General features: G+C 38.1%; 1 protein-coding gene across 1 annotated transcript; it reads right to left on the bottom strand.

The window, feature by feature from the left end:
- Positions 1-3892: 3892 nt before the first annotated feature.
- LOC110116418 (uncharacterized mitochondrial protein AtMg00820-like) lies at positions 3893-4240 on the bottom strand. Its single transcript, XM_020849966.1, has one exon. The coding sequence runs from the start codon at positions 4238-4240 to the stop codon at positions 3893-3895; it is 348 nt and encodes a 115-aa protein (XP_020705625.1).
- Positions 4241-19489: the final 15249 nt, after the last annotated feature.

Here is a 19489-nt window from a genome sequence, read left to right as displayed (position 1 = left end):
CACTCATAAAGACGATGAGTGTGATTATTATGGTATTCTGAATGAGATTCTTGACTTGGAATACCCAAGCGAAGATGAGAACTTTGTATGCTTATTTAACTGTCAATGGTATAATCCAGTACAAAATAGAGGTACAAGGGTTCATCCTGCGTATGGTTTAGTAGAAGTTAAACATAGTAGAAGATACGGGAAGTTTGATCCATTTGTGTTAGCAAGTCAAGCTATTCAAGTTTATTTCAGCAAATATCCAGTGGCCGTAGAGACAAACAAGATTGGCTAGCTATCATAAAAATAAAAGTACAGGGAATAATTAATCAATAATACATTGTAGCAACTGCACATCAAGAGGATGAGATGTCAAGTTGTAGGCCTGTTAAAATTGAGGAGATGACAACTATAACCTCTACTATTGAAATGGAGTTAGAAGATGTGAATAATTCAACTAGTTCAGGCAAAGATGAGAACGAGGATGAAAGTGAAGATACCCTTGAGAGCAATGAAAATAGTTTTGATGATTCTGATTAGTTTTTGTAATTTAGAATTGTAGAATTTTAATATTTTGTAATATTTTAAATAGTACTTTTTGAATTATAAGAAATGAAATTGTTATTTGCCAACTTGTATTTATTAACAGATTTTTGTAATTCATTAACTGCTTTATTAATTACTTCTCGTAATTCATTACCTGCATTATTAATTATTTTCAATACTTTAGTAATTATTTTTTTTAATATTGCAGATGGCTTCAGGCGATGATCCTCCTCGTAAATCATTTGCCTCAAAGTTCCGCCAGAAGAAGATTACAACTAGCAGACCCACACAAGCTGAGGTAGGTGAGGGGCCTTTAGTTCCACCAGATCAACCTACACCACCAAGGCCACTACCTGCCAGGAGCCAGCAGCATTCCCCAGAGCAAGGTCAGGGCCAGGGACATTTAGATCCACCTCCTATTGTACCTCCATACTTCCCTGTCCACTTCCCTCCTCCCTCAATGAGTCCTAACTTCTCCTCTCCAGATCAGACACATGCTTCTCCATTCTATCCATATTACCCCCCACCATCATCACAGGCAGCTGGTCCATCAACTGGTCCCCACCCTCCTTACCCTTACCCATATTACTACCCCTATCCGGTGCAGCATGAACAGGGTGGACCATCAAGACCACTAGAGATTGGTGCTAGCGATCATGCAGCTGCAACAGATAAGCGTCAATACATTGAGCCTGAGGGCGATAAGTAAGTTTAATTTAAGTTATTAAGTTATTTTTATTTTGATAAATTACATGTTATTGACAAAAAAAAGTCACTTGCAGCTTTAATCCTTCAAGGCCATCTATACATATGATCCGGGATATAATAAAGAATAAATATGATGCTCCTTACTTATCTTGGAAGAAGATCCTAAAGCTAGTTAGAGATATGTGGTTTGGAGAATTTCAGGTATGTTTTTTTTTATATTTAATTTGTACTAATCTTTTTAATATTGCCTAATTTTTTACATAAAGAATTTAGGTGGTTGCCTGAGTACAGCACGAGGATCATATCAAATTTTGAGAGGAGAGGAGCGACCCGTCTCAGAGACAAGTTCACGAACATTAGAAAGTTCGGGCAGCATCCTAATTGGATTGGAGAGGGCGTTTGGGCTGATTTGAGTAGTGCTTGAGCGACCCCTGAGTTTATAAAAATGAAAGAGCAGAATAAACAGAACAAAGCCTCTAACTGTGGCGGTTTAGGAAGCTCTCTTCATACTGGTGGATCTGTACCTCATACGGAACATAGGCTTCGCCTGGTAAGTGTTTTGAATTAGTTTATTACATATATTTATGTTATTATAACTATTTCTTAAATTTTCAGAAAGAGCACCTTGGTCGGGAGCCAACACCACTAGAGTTGCATACAAGAACTCATCAACATCAAGCTAACCATCAGTGGATTGATGAGAAGTCTAAGAAGGCTCATGTGACTAAATTTTTTTAGAGTTTTAGAATAAAAATTTATTTTAATAAAACTAATTGTAACTTGCAGGATGATTTTGTACGAGCTAGAGAAAGTCAGCAGTCTACTGGCGAGGGATCATCTTCTGGATCGGCCCACATTTCTGAGTATCAAACATGGTCAGAAGTTGTTGGTGGAAGATAGAGGGGGAGGGTATATGGCATGGGTTCACAGGCTTATGCTATTGAGGGCAGTTCATACACCTCTGCATTTCATGATCCAAGTGGAGCTGAAGAATCTGTAAGCGACAGGGTTGCAGCGCTGACTAGGGAGATTGAAGAGATGAGAAGGGTTCAAAATGAAATGCAAGCAGAGCTTCAATCATATAGTGATGAAAATTAAAGGAAGAAGGAGCAAGAGGAGCATCCATCACCAGACAGTGAGGATACAGCTGAGGATTAGATCTTTAGAACTTGTAATTGTAACATTATTGAATTTAGAACTTGTTGAACTTGTTTTATGTTTGATTGTAAACTTGTTTATTTAATGTGGTTATGTATATAATTGTGATGAATATAGCGGCGTGTTGTCCAAAATATCTTATTATCTATTGTTATTTCTGCAGGTTTAGAATTTAGGGTGAACCTCCCTCAAATAGAAGGAATACTGTCAATTTTTTTTTCAGGTGCTACAGGTTTCCGGCGGCTAACCTGTGGTTTGGCCGCCGGTAACTACGATACCGGACGGCTTAAGCTATGCCGCTGGTAATTCCCTTAAACCGTTGGTACTATATCGGCGGTTACCGACGACTGCTGGTAGTTATCCGTTAAAAACCCGGCGGTGTATGCCGCTGGTACTACCGTCGGTCGTGACCGCCGGCGCCGTCGGAGAACCGCCGGTTACAAATCCGGTAGTCACCGGCAGCATAAGCCGCCGGAAAACCGCCGCATAAAATAACCACCGGTAATCAGCCGCCGGTAAAAGTTTCCTACGCCAATTATTCCATCGGTTCAAAAACCACCGATTAACTGCCGGTAAAATGTAAAACCTCCAGTTTTGCCTTCTTAACCACTGAAAAAAACTGACGGTGTTTAGCATTTTTCCTGTAGTGGAAAGCCAGATTACCTCCGATGTTGCAGCGGAGAGAGCGCGGTATTTGGCCTCTGTCAAAGACTTAGCGACGGTCACCTGCTTTTTGATCGACCAGGAGATGAGATTCGGACTGAGGTACATGCAGGTGCTGGAGATCGACTTGCGATCCGTGGTGTTGGATGCCCAATCGGCATCCGTATAAGCTTGAAGAGCTGTATCACCTGGAATGATGGGCAGACCAAAGGATTTGGTTCCATTGACATAACGTAGAATGCATTTGAGCTGACTGAAGTTATCATTAGTCAAATTCTGCATATGTTGGCAAGCTTGAATTGTAGCATACGTGATGTCCGGCCGAGTAATGGTTAGGTATTGGAGCGAGCCTGCAAGACGGAGATACATGGACAGATCGTGAAATGGTTCTGAATTGTGTTGAGTGTGTCTAGATGTCGGAGTGATAGGAGTCGGCACGCTTTGCTATTGGTGAAGCCTGTTTCCTGCAGTAGTTTCTCGGCATAGTGTTCTTGATGTAAGAAGAAGTCAGAGTCTGTTCGGGTGATCTGAATGCCCAAAATAGGTTGATTTGTCCTAGTTGCTTGAGAGCAAAGTGAGAGTGTAGGGCGGCCAGTAGATCGTTGATGGTCGTGGTGTTGTTTCCTGTGATCAGGATGTCAACCACATAAATTAGTATATAGATAGAAATGTTTTGATTGTTAGGGATTAGAAGAGAGGAATCAGAGCAGCTAAACCCAAAGCCTTGAGCTTGAAGGAACGTTGTGATTTTCTTGATCCACTGTCGTGGTGCTTGTTTGAGCCCATAAAGCGATTTGTGAAGCTTGCAGACCACAGTGGGTTGAGCTGGATCCTAAAATCTGAGAGGTTGAGTCATGAAGATGTCATCAGGTAGGTCGCCGTGAAGAAACACGTTCGAGACATCGTGTTGAAGAACAAGCCAGTTCTTGTTTACTGCCAGTGAGAGGAGCATACATATGGTTGTCATTTTGGCGACGGGACTAAATGTCTCCATATGATTCTCACCCAGAATTTGTTCATAGCCGAGAGCCACAAGTCTAGCGTTGTAGTGATCGACCTGTCCTGAGGGCAGAAGTTTCGTCTTGTAGGTCCATTTGCATCCAAGCACTCTTTTGTTCACAGGTTTGGGAACGAGCATCCATATCCTCTGTTTTTGTTGTGCTTGATATTCAGCTGTCATTACCACTTGCCAGTGAGGTAATTTCGATGCCTGATTGTATGTTGTCGGGGTGTTGGTTCTCTTTTCACTACTCAGCAGTGAGAGTATTTGGCGAGGTTTTGAGATGCCAGATTTGGAGCGGGTCTACATCGGATGTTGACTGAATTCGGTTGAGGGAGGACAATGTGTGTCGGGGTGAGGGGCTTGTTCAGCCCGAGGAGGTGAAGGAGGATGATTTGTGCACTGGGACGGAGTAGTGGAAGTTTGGATGCTATTTGGAGTCATAGAGTGTTGGATGACGGCAGAGGCAGGAACTAAGAGAAGTGGTGATGAGAGACTGTTTGTAGGCTGTGAAGCAGGAATGGTTGTTTGTTTAAGCGGGCGAAGAGGGAAGATCGATTCTTAAAATTCCATGTGTCTGGAGATATGAACTTTGTGGGAGTTCAAGTTATAGCACTTATATCCTTTGTAATGGGGAGAATAACCGATTAAAATGCACGGTTGCGAGCGGGGGGCGAGTTTACTGGTTGTATAGGGATGAAGCCAAGGATAACACAGAGTCCCGAAAGTTCATAGATGAGTGTAGTTCGGTGTTTCATTGAACAAAATTTGATGAGGAGATTGGTGAGATAGCGCGGATATAGGAAGGCGGTTAATCAGATAGTTTGCAATTGAGAATACATCTGCCCAGAATTGGTCTGGGAGGCTGGAAGCTATCAGCAGAGTCCTAGTAAGTTCTAGTAGATGTTGGTGTTTCCGCTCGGATAGGTCGTTCTGCTCTGGCGTATGAGGACAGCTTAGCTGCCGTGTGATGCCTTTGCTATGCAGGTAGTTAGCGAACTCTTTGCTTACAAACACTCCTCCTCCGTCCGATCTGAGGTGCTTCGGAGTATCCGAAAATTGATTATGTATGAAATTGCAGAAGAGCTTAAATTTTGCAAGAGTTTCGTGCTTATGATGCATAAAGTAAATCCAAGAAAAATGAGTAAAGTCATAAATGAAAACGACATAAAAACGAAATCCATTTAAAGAAGATTGAGTCGACGGACCCCAAACATCCTAGTGAACGAGTTCAAATGGGTGTGAGGTGGTCATCGTGCTCTTGTTGAATAAATGTTTATGGCTCTTGGCCATTTTACAGGATTCACAGTAAAAATTATAGAAAATTTGCTTAAAACCAGAAAGACATTTAGCTAATTTATTTAGAGTTTTGCTGTTTGGGTGGCCGAGACAGGCGTTCCAGGTAGCGGTGGATGTGGAGGAGACCTGGAGCGCAGTTGGTGGCTTGGTTGGAGCTAGTTGAATTTTTTAGATGCCGTCAATTAGGCGTCTATGAAGGAGAAGCTGTTGATCCTGTGAGTCCTTAATTTCAAAGCCATTAGCGTTGAAGGTGATCGAAACCAAATTGTCCAAAGTAAGTTTTGAAACGGAAAGAAGATTGTGTGTGAATGTAGGAATGTGTAATAAATTACAAAGATGAAGCTTACGCGACAAATCTGGCAGGGGAAGGATGCCTTGGCTGTAGTTTTGAATGGGTATTGTGTTATAGTTGGCTACTGAGACTGATTCTTGACCATTGTAGGTTGACAGAAATTGTATGTTCGATCCATCTGAAGTCATGTGTGTTGAAGCACCTAAGTCAAGAACCCATGATTGAGTTTTCGCCACATTTGGTTGAGCAAGAAGTGCCCGAGGGGCAGTGGTAGTTGGCTGAGCGTAGGAGAGATTGCAACGGTGCCAGCAATTATTTTCTGTGTGACCTTGCTTATTGCAAATTTGTCAGGTAGGGCGTGTGATGTTGGCAGCCGGATGGTAATTCGATTGCTCGGAGATGACCTGATTACGATTGCCATTGTTCATGTATTTGGTGGGTCGCTTAGAGTTCTTGTTTCTTGATTGGTTTTGAGACGTTGCGTAGAACGCCGCAATGGTCGTGAGAGGATCATTCTTGAGATCTTGATTCACGTGGATCTCCTCACTTCAGATGAGAGAATAGAGAGCATCCAGATCTGCCGGGATAGAGGATGCCCGTATGTAAGTTTTGAATGAATTGTAGGTCGCCGGAAGTCCATTTAGAATGTAGAGAACAATGTCTTCGGGGTCGATCTTGGTGCCGGAGGCCGCGATGTTGTCAACAATGTTCTTGACTTGAGATAAGTATTGTTGCATTGTTTGATTGTTCATCTGGATATGATGTAGTTCATTCTTTAGATGCAGCGCTCGTGACCTGCTAGACGACTGTAACCGGCGTTCAAGAACTGCCCATACTTCTTGTGTTGTAGTCGAAGTAATGACATAGGGTAGTACCACAGGGGAGATCATCGAGAAAAGAGTGGAGATGAGATTGTTGTCGATGAGACGCCAACGCGCGTGATCAGACGATGTCGGATCCGGCGGCGGAGATGTTCCTCTGGTGAGATGATCTGCATAGCCGTTGGCTGAGATGTGCTGAAAGATTTGAGTACGCCAGACCGCGTAATTATCGGAGGTTAACGAGTGAGGGATCATATTCTTGATGTTTGATATAATGAATTTGAGGGTCGTCGGAATGACGAGCTCCGACGAGTCGCCAGCGAGAGCGGAGGACGGGGTAGGGTGGGAGGAGATAGAACCTTAATCCCCCATTCCTAGCTCTTTGATACCATGAAGGAGATGAGAGAGTAGAGCGATCGAAGACGAGAAAGATAGGGCAAACAAGAAACAAGAAAATAGAGGGAAAAGTCTTATTCAAATATACAGAGCATTACACGCCTATATATACTAGTTAAGGTGATTAGAGTGTACAGTAAACAATGTAAACCGTGATCTTAATCTAATCCTTTTTCTAATATTTTAAATATTTTTAAAAGAGCTCATTCTTATCATAAAATTTATATTAGTGCTAGTTTCAAATTTTACCCTATAAAAAAAAAATCGGTTTGAATTGCCTCCCATATTACATTTGTTATAATTTGGAAGGAAAAAAAAAAAAAAGATCATTTGAAAGGGACACGTGTAGACGTTTCCACCGTGGTCATTGATACTTTTATTTGCACTGTTTGCCGATCAATTAATTGTTGGATACAAATTTATTTGTCATAATATTTGTGCCAACTAATACTACTAAAAAATAGGTTTTTGCAACACTTTTTCTACCATACAACAGCAGTTTTAACACCTATAATTTAATTTGCAACTGTTTCAGAACCGCTGCATATCCACTGTATTTGTTATTGCTGCAAATGGCTTCCGCAGCACTATTAAAACCGCTGCCATAGGGATAGCTTTAGCAGCGGTTATTTTAGCAGGGGTAATAATCGCTGCAAGTTTCTAGGATTGGATCTTTAACAGCGGTAATAACCGCTGCTATTTTATATCTAAAATTTGGGAAGTGATCTTTAGCAGCAGTAATAACCGCTGCAATTCTGGAAATAAAAAAATTTACAAGCATGCATTTGCACATCAAAACCAATTTTAAGCACATTATAATAATTTGTTGGTTACAGCAACTGAAAAATCAATTTCCAATAAAAAAGGTGCTTGAATTTCAGTTAACCACATTAATTGATATATAATTGTTCTCTCGAGAAATGCTTGAATCAAACACATCCCTAGGGTTGAAATGAACATAAACATACTAAACAAAAGGCAAAACCTAAAGAGAAACTACAAAGAAGGTTTTGTTAGAATGCAAGCATCGGAGTCGGCGTCCATGGGCGTAGGCCTTGGCATCGGCACGAGCGAAGTTCTTTAGGGTTGGTGATTTGCAAAAGAAATTTTCATTGTTGTTTCTTTTCTTCCATTTAAATTCTAATTTCAGGGCTAATATAAAGAAATAAGAAGAAGAATGAGAATAAGAGGGAAAAGAATATGAAGAAGAAGAATGAGACGAAGAAGAGGAAGGAGAGAAAGAGATTTACAGTGAGGAACGGCCTGCCGGCCGGGATTCACCTGAGGAGTTGCTCGCCCGAAGTCGCCTGAAGAGAAGAGCCGCGCCCGTCACTTGAGTTCGCTCCAGTTTGCATTTGTGGGAGATGAAAATGAAATATAGGAATTAGGGATCGGGTTTTTAAGTCCTCGGCGTGGTTTTTTGGGTGTTAATTTGACCGGTTAAAACCGGTGCCTAAGAATTGTTTTGGCAGCGGTTTCAAAACTGCTAGAAAAAAATGATGCGAAAACTGCTATTTTTTTGTAGTGATAAAGAAGTTTAGTAAGTTAGAGGATGAGAATAGGGAAAAATGTAAAGAAATCAACATAGATGAGAAGTTGATGAGAGCTAAATGAAATTTGTAAATAGTTAAAATGGCGTGTAGCCCAAAATATGCCTCTTAGGATTCATTTGGGTGACATTCTTACAATTTTTAAGTAGTTTTTATAATAAAAAGCTATTTTAAGAAGAATTAAGAAAGTTGTCACAAAACGAAGCATTAATCTCTTATTATAGAGTTAACATGATTACAACAAAGTCCACACCGAAAAAAAATTGAAGAATAGTATGTGATATGATAAGTACATATTATCTTAGAAACAAAAGTTGGACTAAAAGGTGAGCACATAGCTCTCTGCTCCTAATGCGGCTCTCGACCCCTGATGTGGCTTGAGGAATTCCTTAGCGAGTACTTTAGGCGAGTCATCGAGGACAAGAGCCTTAAATGAGTCTTAAAAAATGAGTGTTCAAGGTGAGTATGTGATAGTGCTTTCCTTCAAACAAGGAACAAGACACAAGGACAAACTTGACTTTAAAGTCAAGAACGGACATAATTGATCGATGGAGTCACAACTGTGAGATCCATAAGTCTATACTTCTTGTTGCATGGACTAGGACATCTACGAATGGTGGATGTTCATAGTTGAGAATAATTGCTAAGATAAATAAACCCTCCAAGAGTGAGTGCTCCTTAGGGCAAAGGCTTATTGAGGAGAGTCTTGTTAGGAATGAGAGCATCCTATAAAAAAATATTAAAAATTTGTGTTCTCATGTTGACCTCTTTTTGGCATCGGTAACTTGCATGGTCTTGTAACTTGAATTTCATAGGTCGACGCACTTGTCGTTTGTCACACCTATTGGGGGTCTATTTGTTAATCTCGGTTTTCACATTTATGCCTTCGAGCATGCTTGTAGTCCTTCGATTGAATCAAATTTGTGTTCGAGCAGGACCGACTGTACTCAATCGACCTGATTGAACCACAACAAGCTAAATTCGGGTCGAGTCAGCAACAATTTGAAATCAATTTTATTAAATTGCCTTGGTTAAATTATTCCAAGTTCAAATTGACTTAGACCAAGTTGTATATTGGTATTGTCAAACCTCAATTGGCTTAAGTTAGTGTTGATTTTGGGTTCAATTTTATCTAATTAAATTGAACCCAAATAGACTTGAACTAAGCCAAATTGAGACTAATTTGGGCTCAAATCTGAACCAAATCAATTTAATTAGTTCAATGATCAATCCAATTAACTTTGTAATGAATTTGAATGTATTTTAAATCCATAAATTGGAATTGACAGCTCCGATTTTGTCAAAGGCACAGTTCTGTCGCTATTAGATGAGGCAGTCGCGTGATATACCCATTTGAGTATGAAGCCAGATAGCTTAGCGAGGTCTATCGGGTGAGAAGGCTGGTTTTTATATCTTCTTCCCTACGTGAAGCCCAGAGGGGCAGGTTTACAAAAGGATTTGGCTCTCCCTCTTCGAGATCGAGATAAGGAGCCATAAAAGACCCTTCTCATTTCCTCTCTCCCTCTCCGATGTCTCTCACTCTGTTAGCGTGGAAGCCCATGACGAGACCTCCCTCCCCTCTCATTTCTCCAATTCAAATAGCCCAAAGCCTTCTCTCATCATGCCAATAAGCTGCCGATCCAGTTCAGCCGCCTGGGCCGTCAGCTTTGCTCGACTCTAGGCGATGTTCTTCTTCTTCTCTCGACGTCGGCTTCCGACCTACTTGACTCACTACAGCTATTAGTAGATAAACAAAATAATACGTGGCTAAATAGGATTGGATAGATTAATAGAAATGCTTTGTAATCAGCCTATATATAGGCGGTCACTTTACTCTGTACAGACATAATAATAGTTTCTATTTTCTTTGTCATGTTCTCTTCTGTACTGTTCTTGTTTCTTCTCCTGTGACACTGTATCACATTGTCCAAGAACCGATCTTCTTCATGGTATCAGAGCATGATGCGGCGAAACTTGAGTGGTTGTCCGAATCTTGTACAGACCGTTTTTACACGGTCCTTGAAGAAGCACTTCTTGCGTCGTCAGGTCCTTCAATGAAAAATCATTAGGATCTAAAACTATAGAAATATTGTTATCTTTAGTAAGCTGTGATATGGAAAGCAAGTTATAATGTAGATTTGGAGAATGAAATAGTTGAGATAGTTTGAGCTTACGATCAGGTAGCAATAACAAACTTGTACCGGAGTTGGCAATGCTCATTGTGCTGCCATCTCCGATGATGACACCATCCTGGCCTTGATAAGGCGTGGAGATAGAGAGATTTTCAAAAGAATTTTTGAGGTGTGAAGATGCGCCAGAGTCAAGAAACCATTATGTAGAATTTCTGGTATTTCCCGCAGCAAGAGCCGTGGTTGGATTGTTGGTAGCTTGCGGAGTGTAATTCAGATTAGATCAGTGCCAGCAGGAGGTTGCCGCGTGACCTTTCTTGAAACAGATTTGGCAAATCGTAGCAGCATGAGGATTGGGCCTTTGCGAATATGACCCGTTGGTCGTGTTCTTGTCGGGAGTGCATCGGCCCCGACCTCTGGCAGAATATAAGACAGTCGTTGGATCTGGAACGGAGTTTGAGCGTGATGCATTAGATGCAAGATTGATTTCTTCACTGAGAAGAAGCGCATACAAGTTGTCAAGACTGATAGGAGTTAACATGGTGTGAATGGCCATTTTAAAGGACTGGTATGAGGGAGGGAGCCCATTTAGGATGTATAAGATTATATCCTCGGTATCTACGGTAGATCCAGCTGAAGCAATGTTATCAACTAAAGATTTGATATCAGCAAGATATTGAGTCATAGAGGAGTTTTTTTGAGGGAAATGTGATGTAACTCATTCTTTAGTTGGATCACTTTGGATCTATTTGTAGCTTGAAACCGTTGGGCAAGAGTGTCCCAAATGGCAGCAGTAGAGTTAAGTTGAATGGTATCAGAGCAGGTGATCAAGAATCCTTGATTTCAAACGCAGCCGATCATTTTTTTTCTTCTGGCTAATGGACAACACGGAGTCCTCTCAGATCGAAAATCGCGAAGCATCTGCTATGCAAGATCCACCGGTTCTTCCCTCTACCCTCAAAATTGTTGTTTCTAATCTCAAATCCATTGTTCAAATCCAGCTTTCTCCTGAAAATTACTCTATATGGAGATCCCAAATTTTTAAAGTTTTTTCTGCAAATGGATTTGCAATCTTTCTTGATTCAAAATATCCTATTCCTTCCCGCTCTTTGTCTCAAACCGATGGGTCTCTCTCATCTCCGAATCCTGAATTTGTCCAGTGGCATCTCACAGACCAAAATCTCTCTGCTGCTATTTGCTCAACCATTTCTACACCGGTTCTTCCTTATTTTTGTTTCATAAGAATAATATTCGTTTATATTTGCTCATATATGTTGACGGTATATTGTTCACCGGTAACTGTACTCAAACTATGGCCAAGATCCTTGACCAACTCAATCTAAAATTCTCAATGAAATTACTTGGTTCGGCTAATACTTTTCTTGGCATCCAGATTCAAAATACAAACAATGGTTATTTTCTTTCTCAAACGCAATATGCCAATTCAATTCTTGACACAGCCAACCTCACCAGATGCAATCCGATTCAAAATCCAACATGTACCAAAATTCCCACAGACTTTCCGCTGGACAATACATTCATCGATCCTACCTTCTATCGGAAACTAACAGGATCTCTTCAATACCTCACAATCACTCGACCGGATATTGCATACAGCGTCAATCTCCTATCACAACATATGCATGATCCTGCCCCTCAGCACGCCTTTCTTCTCAAACGTCTTCTTCGATATATAAAAGGTACGTTAGATTTTGGTTTACCTATTACAAATTTTAATTTTCAACTTACCTCCTTTTCAAATGCTGATTGAGCTGGGGATCCACATTCAAGAAAATCTACATCCGGATACTGTTCTTTTTTTGGCGATACTCTCATATCTTGGACGGTTAAAAAGCAGCACACTGTTTCTCGATCCTCAACTGAATCAGAATATCGTGCACTTGCAGCTCTCACACCTGACGTTATTTGGATCTGCAAGTTACTATCTGAATTTGGAGTTCACCAAACACAACCAACAGATATCTACTGTGACAATATGTCAGCAATCGCCTTAGCAAACAATCCGGTGTTTCACGCTCGTACAAAACACATAGAAATAGATCAACGATTTGTACGAGATCACATTCAGAACAAGCACATTCGCATCTATCCAATCAACACTACAGATCAAATTGCTGATATATTTACTAAGCCACTTCCTACTATGAGATTTCAGACTTTAAGACTCAAAGTGACGGTCATCAAGAACCCTTCAGTTTGCGGGGAGATATTAGTAGATAAACAAAATAATGTAAAATAGTCTAAATACGTGGCTAAATAGGATTGGATAGATTAATAGAAATGCTTTGTAATCAGCCTATATATAGGCGGTCACTTTACTCTGTACAGACATAATAATAGTTTCTATTTTCTTTGTCATGTTCTCTTATGTACTATTCTTGTTTCTTCTCCTGTGACACTGTATCACATTGTCCAAGAATCGATCTTCTTCAACAGCATCAGCCGCTCCTCGCTGCCAAGGTGAGGGCCCTCTTCCTGTGCAATTCTTTAAGCTAGGTTAGGGAATCACTTGGATTTCGTATCTTGCATGAATGCTAATGTAAATTTATATCCATTTATTGGCAAAACATGTTGAGTTGAAGTTCTATCATAGATCTGGTAGCTTAATCAGATGGCATTGTTGACCATATTTTTGCATGAGATCATCAAGACCTTCCAAAACTCATGGTTATATATCTGATGATTAACAGTCTGCCACATGTCAATCATCTAGCAAATTATTCAACCATCTTCATTTATCAATCATATAGCCTGCATTCAATCAACCTATCAATCAATCAAGCAATCCATCACTCCAATCAATTAACCTTTAGCCAGCAACCATTCAATTTTCCAGCAATCATCCAGTTTATATCAAGCTTCAATCATTCAACATTCAATCAAAGCATCAATCACCTATAGTCTTGCACTGTAGGCATGCACCTCAGTGTACTATTTTGCATAGTGCATTGAATATATAACCTTAGTTAAGGTCTACATCATTTCATTAGGAGCTTTCTATGTCAAATCCTTCAACAAAAACCTTGAATTCAATTCCAAATGACTTCTAAACCCTACCAAGTTTCCTTAAACACCTCTCCTAGTGAAATGGATTTGATTAGTGGTCTTAATTCAATTAACAAGTGACTGGGTCAATTGGACATAACCTAAGTCAAATGAACCTATTTGAGCTCAATCATTATTCATGGTTCAATTAGCTCTTTTGATCTATCAAGACTACCTCATTAATGTATAGTTCAAATATAACCAAACATATCATTAACCCTTCTAGCTAGGGTAGTTTGACCTGGTTAACTCATAAAGAATGGTAAAACTCCACATATCTTTGAACTTCCACTTAAATAACTATATCATTTATCTAATGATTGATACCTCATACCATTCAAATTTCAAATAGCTCCCAAGAAATGACCTAATGAAATTTTCTAGGTTTGATTAGTCAGAACAACTAAGTGCGTCAAAAATGAAAGATGCACAAAGTGTATTAAAAATTAAAAGACGCTTAAAGTATGTTAAAATTAATAAAGAGTCACAAAATGAATCTAAAATAAATAAGTAAATACCTTTCCTTTCTTGTAAATCTTTAAATCTCAGAAAGCACGCATCATTTGATATTTTTGATACTTGAGTTTGAAAATCATGATTCTGAATTCATCATTATTCAATTTTATTCCATTAGATATAAAAATATTTTTCATTCTAAAAGATTGAGAAGATTCAATTTCTTTCTCATATTTAAATATTTTTTTAAATTGGATTTTAATTCCAGAAATACATATATAAAGGAGATAACCTAATCTAGCTTACAGGGGGGCTTGAGATGGATTTGAAATTTTTTAAATCCATAACCTTTTTGGGTTTAGATGAAGTCAATCCACTTCTTACTAAAATTCTGAATCTATTCTCATTTGTCTTTTTTGACAGGGTTAAGATGATCAAGAGCTAATTTTCTTCATTCTAAAAAATAATGATTCTACTCTTTGATGAGATTTTCACTCTTAAAAAAGACATATGAATCAAACTTATATTTGGCAATCAGGAAAACCTGGAGCATATCACGGTGAACTGCTATAAATTGAAGGAAGTGATTGGCTGTTTGAACAATTGTGGGTTTCAGTTCCAGATTTTTCATTCATTTCAATCTTGCTAGGAATGGATGGAAGGAAGTTATTCTTCTTAAGATTAAATGGTGAACATTTCTTGTAATGCTATTTATCTCACATGGAAATCCCGGAACAAGATGGTTCGTGGAGGAAAAGAGGATGGTTCAGTCTTCTTAGCTTCTTATGCTATAAGTTTAGCTTCTATTTCATTTATGGCTGATAGAAAGATGGGAAACTGGGGTACGTACGAATCAGTCTTTTAGACTGTCAAATTGTTGGTACCCTCCTCCTCTCAATTAGATAAAGATTAATGTGGATGCATCATTATTAAAATCACAAAAAGCTGGTATCGGTGGTGTTGTTTGGGATAGCAAAGGGAGACTGCTCTTGGCTTATGGTCACTCTTGTATACATTGGGATATTGCAAGGCTTGAGCTATTTTTGGTCCAGTTTATTAAGGAGATAAAGAGAGATTGGATGCAAGACTACCAAGGTATAATCATAGAGGAAGATAATCTTAATGTTATAAAGTTTTTGCAAAATTCGGAAGGCAAATGGAAAGATGAGTTGCTGCTATTGAAAGATCATAAGTTCATTTTGTTCAATTGGGTTAATAGGAGAGGTAATAAGCTAGCAAATCTATGTGCTAGCTATGCCATTTATACCGATTTTTGTTGGGAAGACTTATCTTCTAATAACCCTTCTTTATTTAGCATTTTGCTAAAGGAGGAATCTAGTGGAGTATCTAGTTTGTAGTTAGTTTTCATTGATCAATAATATTTAGCCTTGTGGTTCTTCAAAAAAAAGAAAAAAAAGAATCAAACTTATATCAATTCATTAATGAGTATTTAACTTCTCTTAGTATCTCCACGATTAAGTATGTTTAAATGTTCACCTTGTTATTTTGAAAATTCATGTATGAAAGTGTTTGGACCCCAATATTTGATTATATCTCATTATTGAGGACTAATTTGATCCTTCCCTTGATTGCACCATTTTTTTTCTTGAATATTGGTTGTTCTTAATTCCACTTGATGGAAGATGTAATCCCATTATTATTTTGATCTAATCACTTAAAAATATTTATTGGTTATGAACTCATTATCTTGATACCCTACATGTTACCATTTTCTTATTTGAGAGTCTTTCTCTCAATCAAGCAGTGATCTCATTTCTTATTTGGTAACAACTATCCCACTCAAGTTATTAATTTCTCTCACTTGTTTGGGATCCACTATTCCATTTAAGTTTTTGATTTTATCCACTTATTTACTGTGGAAGACATTATCCCATTCAAGATGTTGGTTTTGACCAGTTGTTTGGGAGCTACTATCCCATTCAAGTATTAATTCTATTAATTTGTTGGGAGATTATCTCATTCATGATTTCATCCCTCAAATGGATTTGTTCCCCTTGACTTTCGTATATGATTGTGTAGTCATGTTCTTTATACTTTAAGAGTTATGACAACCTTACCTTAATTTTTCATGAGTAGTCATCTTTGTCAGCCTCCTCTATAGAAAGACCCATGTGAGGGATTTTCTATTAGATATTACTTGCTGTTCCTTTGTTCAGGAAGCCTATTTTACATTCATTTGGACTTTCTTTCCATCTTTTGTCTTCCTATTATGAATATAGTTAGGCAGACATTAGATTTTGGGAGGCTCTTTACTCAATATTACAAATATAGTCAGGTGTGTATTGAGTCATTGTCATTTTTCATCAAGAATATGGTTAGGAAAATGCGGATCTCCCTTTCTTTGGCTCCTTATCTCACTATTACGAATATGGTCAAGCAAATATTGAGTCATCCTTATTCACTTTTGTGAATATGGTCATGTGAATGTTGGACTAATTTCATCTTTTGTTTTATTGTTGCTCGTGTAGATATTAGATTTTGGTAGTGAATAGTGATAGTTATATATTGAGTTATTCTCATTCATCATTGTAAATATGGTCAGATGAATATTGAACTCCCATTTTGCTTGGTTGCCCGATAAAGTCCTTGGGGGTATATCACCACCTCTTCAATCCTCCTAATTTTATTTCATATTTAGAGCTTGCTGAGTTTTCTTGGGCTCATTATCTTGGTGCTACGAATATGGTTAGGTGAATATTGAGTTGTTCTTATTCAATATTATAAATATGGTTAGGTGAATGTTGGACTCTTTTCATCTTTTATCCTACTATTATGAATATGGTCAGATGGATATTAGATTTTGGGAGGCTCTTTACTCATTATTACGAATATGATTAGGTGTGTATTATGTCATTCTCATTTTCCATTATGAATATGGTTAGGAAAATATTAAACTCCCTTTCTAGTTATCTACCGGATAGAGCCCCTAAGGGTATACTTCACCAACTCTTCATTTCCCCTATTTATATTTCATGTTAGGGATTTGTTGAGTTTTCCTTGCCTCATTACCTTGTTGTTGCAAATATGGTTAGGTGAATATTGAATTATTCTCATTCGCACTTGTAAATATGGTTTGATGAATGTTAGACTTTTTTTATCTTTTATCCCGCTATTATGAATATGGTCAGACAGACATTAGATTTTGGTAGGCTCTTTACTCGCTATTATGAATATAGTCATGCGTGTATTAAGTCATTCTCATTCACCATTGCAAATATGGTTAGATGAATATTGAAATCTCTTTTAGGTTGGTTACTCGACAGAGTCCCTAGGGGTATACTTCACCACCACTTCATTTCCCCTATTTTTATTTCAAATTTAGGATTTATTGAGTTTTTTAGATCCTTGTCTCGTTGTTACTAATATGGTCAAATGGATATTGAGTTATCCTCATTCACTATTACTAATATGGTTAAATAAATGTTGGACTCTTTTTATCTTTTGTTATACTATTATGAATATGGCTAGGAAGACATTAAATTTTGGGAGGCTCTTTACTCGCTGTTGCAAATATGGTCAGGTGCATCTTGAGTCATTCTTATTTAACGTTATGAGTATGATTAGGAAAATGTTGAACTCCCTTTCTTATGACTCCTTATCTCATTGTTATGAATATGGTTAGATGAACAATTGAGTATCCTCATCCACTATTATAAATATGGTCAGGTGAATATTGGACTCTTCTTGTCCTCTTCACATCACCGTGGGCACATGCGTCGAGTGATTATTGAGTGTTTTTATCCTATTCACATCACCTCAGGTATTTACATATGGTGATTGTTAAGTGTTTTTGTCATCTTTACACCACCTAAGGCTTATGCGTCGAGTGGTTATTAAGTGTTCTTGTCCTCTTCAGATCTTAGCAGGCATGTATACCATGGGGCCGTTGAGTTTTCTTATCCTCTTTACTTCACCATAGGCGTGTGTGTCGGGTGAGATCGAGTGTTTTTTCCTCATTTGCCCACTATTGTGATATGGTTATGTGGATATTAGACATCTTTCATTGGCTCCACACTATTTTAATTTGGGTTAATTACATATCGAGTTATTCTCATTCTTTTTTTTATTTGATTAGATTCATATTAATCTCCTTTCTATCTCTTATCCCACTGGTTATATATAGTCAAGTTGTTAAGCTTTCCTTATCATATTCTTCACCATCAAATCTTCAGCTAAGTGATTTAGTTTTCTGAGTGGTTGTTAAGATTTCCTAGTGGTTGTTGTTTCTCATTGTTCCGATTTAGTCAAGTGAGTATCAAGGCATCCTTATTTATCATTTCAATCTGGTCAAGAAAATATTAGATTTCTTTCTACCCTTTCGTCATACCATATATCCTTGATTTCATGATCATTACATGATTGATTGATTATTGTATGTGTGTGATCATGGCATGATTATGTGATTGTGGTGTGATCATTACAAGATTAATTGATTATTATTTAAGTGTGTAATCATGGCATGATTATGTGATTGCGGTGTGATCATTGCATGATCATGTGATTATGATGTGATCATTATATGATTGATTAATTATTTCATGATTAGATGATCGTTAAATGATTATGTGAGCATGGCATAATTAGATGATTAATATATGATTGTATGAACATTATATAGTTGTGCGCTTATTGCATGATCACATGAATATTATATAATAGGATAATTATTATATAATTAGATGATTATTGCATTATTTTCTGATTATAACATGATTGCATGTTTATCGCATGATTGTGTGATTATTGCATGGTCACATAATTATTACATGATTTGATGATTTTATATGATAGGATAATTATGCCATGGTTAAGTGATAATTGTGTGATTTCATGATTATTATATGATTGTTTGATTACTATATGATTGAATGATCATTTGCACGATTATGTGATTGATGCATGGTTGGGTGGTCATTGCATGTTTGTGTGATCATTACATGGTGGGACAAATATTACTTAATTTGATGATTGTTGTATGATTAGATGTTTGTTGAGCTTTATTGATTGGTTGTTGGGTTGCACTTTCTTAAGAATAAAGAGGTTAACACTAATACGTGTTGTTCACCCATTGCTCACCACACCTGTTAGAGTTGTGTTTGTTGACATCTTTTTTGGCATCGGTCACTTCTACGGTCTTGTTACTTATATTTCATAGGTCGACGCACTTGTCGTTTGTCACACCTATTGGGGATCATTTTGTTAACCTCAATTTTCATATTTATGCCCTCGAGCATGCTTGTAATCCTTTGATTGAACCAGATTTGGGCCTGAGAGGGCTTGACTATACTCGATCGACTTGATTGAACCACGATAAGCAAAATTCGGTTTGAGTCGGTATCAATTTGAAATTGATTTTATTAAATTTCTTCAGTAAAATTATACCAAGTTCAAATTGACTC

Source organism: Dendrobium catenatum, unplaced genomic scaffold (genome assembly GCF_001605985.2).
Source record: "Dendrobium catenatum unplaced genomic scaffold, ASM160598v2 fragScaff_scaffold_1341, whole genome shotgun sequence".
NCBI classification, from domain to species: domain Eukaryota; kingdom Viridiplantae; phylum Streptophyta; class Magnoliopsida; order Asparagales; family Orchidaceae; genus Dendrobium; species Dendrobium catenatum.
Note: the sequence above shows the minus strand (reverse complement) of the source record. Positions and strands in the feature narration are given on the sequence as shown.

What these genes read in the sequence shown, in the direction of transcription:
- LOC110116418 (XM_020849966.1), bottom strand. Translation starts at nt 4,240, where the DNA reads ATGACAGCTGAATATCAAGCACAACAAAAACAGAGGATATGGATGCTC.